This window comes from Glycine soja, chromosome 14, assembly GCF_004193775.1.
Source record: "Glycine soja cultivar W05 chromosome 14, ASM419377v2, whole genome shotgun sequence".
Classification (NCBI taxonomy): domain Eukaryota; kingdom Viridiplantae; phylum Streptophyta; class Magnoliopsida; order Fabales; family Fabaceae; genus Glycine; species Glycine soja.
In genome coordinates, this window is record NC_041015.1 from 46,665,916 (window position 1) to 46,670,973 (window position 5,058).

General features: G+C 32.0%; 1 protein-coding gene across 2 annotated transcripts; it reads right to left on the reverse strand.

Annotated features, from left to right (window-relative positions):
- Window positions 1-556: 556 nt before the first annotated feature.
- LOC114383167 (cyclin-D4-2-like) lies at window positions 557-3,555 on the reverse strand. Of its 2 annotated transcripts, none has more exons than XM_028342776.1 (6): window positions 2,796-3,555; window positions 2,284-2,370; window positions 2,095-2,190; window positions 1,727-1,928; window positions 1,503-1,627; window positions 557-1,301 (listed from the first exon to the last, which is right to left on the reverse strand). In XM_028342776.1, the coding sequence occupies exons 1-6, from the start codon at window positions 3,108-3,110 to the stop codon at window positions 1,062-1,064; spliced, it is 1,065 nt and encodes a 354-aa protein (XP_028198577.1). In that variant the 5' UTR covers window positions 3,111-3,555; the 3' UTR covers window positions 557-1,061. The 2 variants fall into 2 exon arrangements, with proteins under 2 accessions (XP_028198577.1, XP_028198576.1); XM_028342775.1 differs by having other exon boundaries at window positions 2,095-2,193; window positions 2,796-3,554.
- Window positions 3,556-5,058: the final 1,503 nt, after the last annotated feature.

The window sequence follows — 5,058 nt, forward strand, 5'->3', positions numbered from 1 at the left end:
TCTTTATCTAAACTCATCATCTGGCTAACAGCCTCAACACTTCATTGTACCAATGCCATCAAAGCTCAACCCCTCACATGTTGGAAGCCATACAAAAAAAAAAAAAAAAACTTGAAGCCTTGAGCAAAGCTTTGATAGTACAGTGGTACGACCCAGTAGCCACTAGGTGTTACAATTTAGTAAATTATTATTCTTTATATCTAGGTGATACCCAATGAATCAAAATTATAACTACATAACTTTTCTAATTATGTTTTGTCCAGTGACAAGATTTAGGAAGACAAGACAGATTCATTGGTTTGTACATTAATTTTTGGTGCTTGCGGAAAGGAACTTCTCAAACCACCAAGCAATGGTCTAAACAGTCACTTGGTCAAAGTGTCCAATTGAATTGCTGACAAGGCGTACTGTAGGAAAAGCAAGATCCGTATGGTGACAGGACAATAATAGTATTTATTTTTGTACCTCAAAAAATAATACTTCTGTTATCTTTTGTGAACTTTGCAGAAACTGCAAATCTGATTATTAAATAATGTAACCAATAAAATAAGAATCATGACAAAAAAAATTAATAAATGCCGCAAATATTTCTCAATACTAGTAGCTCTGCATCTTATTTTGTTTTTCTTTTTTTTTTTTTGTTTTCTGCCTTATGGGTTTCTATTTAACTCCCTCATTTAAAAGTAAAAAGACAAAATGTACTTACACATACAAATACACTAGTCCTTCTTTCTTATTCCCTCCTCTTTCACTACCTCTTTTATAGCTGTTAAAAAGACCTATAAAATATTTAACAGCTGGTGTTGAGTGGTCACATCCGGCTTGGAGCATGAAATTTGTTGATTCCATCCCTTAAAAATCTCCCACTAGTCACGATCCACCTTTATCTTTTTGGCACCCTTTTATGCATGGTTTTTTATTTTTTCACTTTCCCTATCTACATTCCTACTTCCTTCATTGGGTATTCCCTTGAGGGGGCACCTTCAAAGCACATAACATCTTATTTTTTTAAGTAAAGGCATCCTAGGAATGACGTTGAAAATCACAGGCCACAATGACTATTATCCAAAGGTTTTGTTTAGCTTCCTCCTTTTAGCATCTGGACTAATGTTATGTGAAGAATTTGCATATGAAGCAGCATTTGTGTCATCACTTTTGTAGCTGAAGCATGCAGTGACCAACACCCCTAGTGGGCTTTCGGGCACGCTAGGGACAGAAACAGAAGCACTAGCACCCTTGGCAGAACCACCACTATTTGATGCCAGCTCTTGGATCATTTTAACACACTTCAAGACCCTCTCCTGCCAAAAAGAAACAACAAATAGGACAATGTAAAACATTAATTAAACCGTGTTAACAATTAATTGCATTTGATGAGGACAAGTTACAACTTACAAGTAATCAACTTAAAATGATCATGCTCAAAAGGGAAAACCAAACCATCATTTATAAATGTTCACTTTTTTTTTTATTGTCATTGGACCACCACCATATGTATTTACCTTTTCCACAAGCTGAATCAGAACAGAAATTGCTTTCTCAGTGTGCACTGTTTGGCCCTCCCCCACCACAGATATTGCCACTGCTGCTGCAATCTCTGAGGGTCTGAATTCTAAGAAGTCAATTCCTGCATTGGATTCCAACTCCTCAAATTATCATCTCTACTTCCTCCATATCATATTTATTATTGCTGCAGAGAGTTAGGGGAGAGAGAACAGACATGTACCTCTTACAGTGCTCAGTATAAGCTGGATGGATTGCAAAATTGAAGCTCCAATTGGACTTTGATCATCATTGATCTTGTAAAGGAAATGGTCAATGAAGGAAAATGGGGTAATTGCCTGCATTCTCCATCTCAATGTGCTCAGCACCAGAAGCTCCATTCTCTGTATTGTTTTAGCCTCAAATATATACTTAGATTCACCCACCTATTGTTAAATTAAATAACATTTATCTTAGTGCATGTATGGAAAAATAATAACTTCCTGGATTTAATCTCTCGGAAAAAACAAACAATTGGATCTTCAACATAATCTAAACCAAACATGCAATGAATAAGTTAATACAACTAATCGTGAAATTGAAATATTTTACCTGCAAATCAAGAGAGAACGGGACATCAGTCTCTTCCATTTTGGCTGCCAGAGATAAGCACCCCACAGCCAACAATTGCATTGTCCAAGCTCTGTGCTTCTGCGATGAAAAGATCAGATCAAGAAACCATTTGAGAAGACAAGATCAGATTAAAAACCTTTGAGAAGTCAATTACATTAATTGGCTTACTGGTAATTCATATGCAGAAAGGAAACGGTCCAAGTAGTTTATGGATAGATATGCACAGAGGGGTCCAAAACCAAAGTGCTGTTGAACCTATAAAACAGGAACATTCGCTCATTAGTTAGACCATAGCAAATGGCGATCGATGATCAATAATCCTTGTTTCCAAGATCAAATGGCTTCACACTGAAAAAAAAATGAAATACTAATCTAGCTTTAAAAAATATGCATTAACAAAAGAATTCGACCCAACAAACAACTTCAAAATAAAAGGGCAATCGAATCCAGTCCAAGAGCCTCAGATTCACCAATGAAATCATCCACAAACAGAAAAAGAGGCAGTCAAATCCAAATAAAACTCTTGAAAATAAGATCATCAAAGGCAAAAAGTGAGGATTTTCAGAAACCCCGTTTAAAGATTAGAAGAAAAACAATCCCCAACAACACCGCCACACGCAAAAACACAATAAAGAATCCTCAAAGAGCATGCAAAATCAGCACAAGCTCTTAAAACCCACCTTTTCAATCCAATCAATGGCCTCTTTTCTGGCCCCAAAATCCAAATCCCCACTCCTCAGCCTATTCACATAATCACCATTAGGCAAGTGATCCCATTCCTTCTCCACCATCAGTCTCAAACACTCATCACTCTGCAATGGAAAAAACCCATTTGGGACATCCAAGTTCTCACTTTGACTAAGGTTTCGACGATATCTAGGATCCTGCCACGCGTCCTCCAAAACCTCCACCGAACCCCCATAATCGTTTTCGTCAAAAATACTGTTGTCTTCGGCACAGAGAAGGCTCGAAACGCAATCAAAACTGGGTGCCATTTGTGGAAAAAAAAATTAACAGTTTATTATTTTTGGGACAAAAAAAAAAGGGGACCCCAGAACGAAAAACGCAGTGTTCAGATTTAAGATTGAATCTTTTAGACAGAACGGGTTGCGGGGAAGAGAGATCTCTTATGAAATGATGATTGAAAAGAACAAATGAGAATCTGATAAGTAAGAACAAAATCACTATAGACCCCAAGTCGTCTTTTGTTTCTCTCTCTATATATATGCGTTGTGTGAGATTGTCTCTCTCTCTCTATATCTATCTATCTATCCCCTATCCCCTCTCTTTCGAAGTTTGGCCGAAAAGACTGCTGCAAGAGAGGGGCTTATGAAGAAACTAACGCCTCTTTTTAGGGTAAAAAGTAGAGAGAGAGAGAGAGAGAGAGAGAGAGAGAGAGAGTGCGCGCGTGTAGTGTGGGGTTAGGAGGCAGAGAAATTGGAAAGATTTGAGCGCCAAAGTCATAGAAATTAAAGAACAGTGCATGGCATATGATCTATGGTTTAGGGTAGAAAAAGGGCACTAGGTGCGGGTTTGATTGAATTTAAATAAAATTAATTTTAAAATAATATGATTTATATTTTAAAAAATTTAATATGAATTTAAGATATGGGTAAAATTTACTATAATATTTTTATTTAGTCAAATTTATTTCATATCAAAATCAATTTTAAATTTATAATTAATTTTTAAAATCTTTTTTAGTATAAAATTAAACATGAAAAAATATCAAATATTAATTCTAAACTCATAATTAATAATTAATTCTTCAACGTGAAACTAAATACACATGAACACCTAATAGATAAATTATTAATTTATTATATGATGCACTATTTTTATGGTTTCCGACTAATTGATTATGTAATATAATTAATTATTTTCTATAAAATTTTAAGTTATATATAGAAAAATATATAACTTAGAATTTTATAAAATATAATTATTTATATTACATTAAAAAATTAGTCAATATCATAAAATAATACATCATAAATAATTAATTATATTACATAGAAAATAAGACATATATTACTTGTGGAAATTGATCAAAATTGTAAACATTAAATAGTTTCAAATTATAAATAATGAATAAAGATTCAGACTATAAATTATTAGAATAATGATACACATATCACTACACAATGTCATACACCCTTAAGACATCCATCAAAACATTTTTTTTATTCTTTCTTTTATTAAATATATCAAGCAATAAAATAATATATTTTATGTCACGTAATTATATATATCTTTTAGGGGGGAAATATATAGCTTATAATTTTATAAAAAAATAATTAATTATATTACATAAAAAATATGTCAAAATCATAAAAATAGTACATCATGAATAATTAATTACATTGCATAGAAAATAAGCTATACATCACTTGTGGAAATTTATCAAAATTACAAACATTAAACAGTTTCAAACTATAAATGATCAAAAAAGATTCAGACTAGAGCAATGATACACGTACCATTGTATAATATCATACACCATCAAAACATTTTTTTTATTTTTTATTTTATTAAATATATTAAGTAATAAAATAAGATTCTTTATGTCACATAACCATATACATGTTTTTTTGGGGGGATATATAACTTTGGAATTTTATAGAAAATAATTAATTGTATTACATAAAAAATTAGTCAAAACCATAAAAAATAATGCATCATAAGTAATTAATTGTATTACATAGAAAATAAGCTATACATTACTTGTGGAAATTGATCAAAATTGCAAACACTAAATAGTTTCAGACTATATATGATAAAAATATAAATTATTAGATAATGATACATGTACCACTACACGATATCATACATCCTTGAGACATTAAACAAAAAGCATTTTTTTATTTTTTATTTTATTAAATATAGTAAGTAATAAAATAATATACTTTATGTCACAAACTATATTAGGGGGAAAATATATAA

Bases quoted from the DNA above. Each gene is read 5' to 3' on its own strand.
- LOC114383167 (XM_028342775.1), bottom strand. From the start codon at position 3,110: ATGGCACCCAGTTTTGATTGCGTTTCGAGCCTTCTCTGTGCCGAAGAC. The intron at 1,929-2,094 runs GTAAAATATTTC...ATTTAACAATAG, and splicing joins CGTTCTCTCTTGATTTGCAG to GTGGGTGAATCTAAGTATAT. The intron at 1,628-1,726 runs GTACATGTCTGT...AATCCAATGCAG, and splicing joins TATACTGAGCACTGTAAGAG to GAATTGACTTCTTAGAATTC.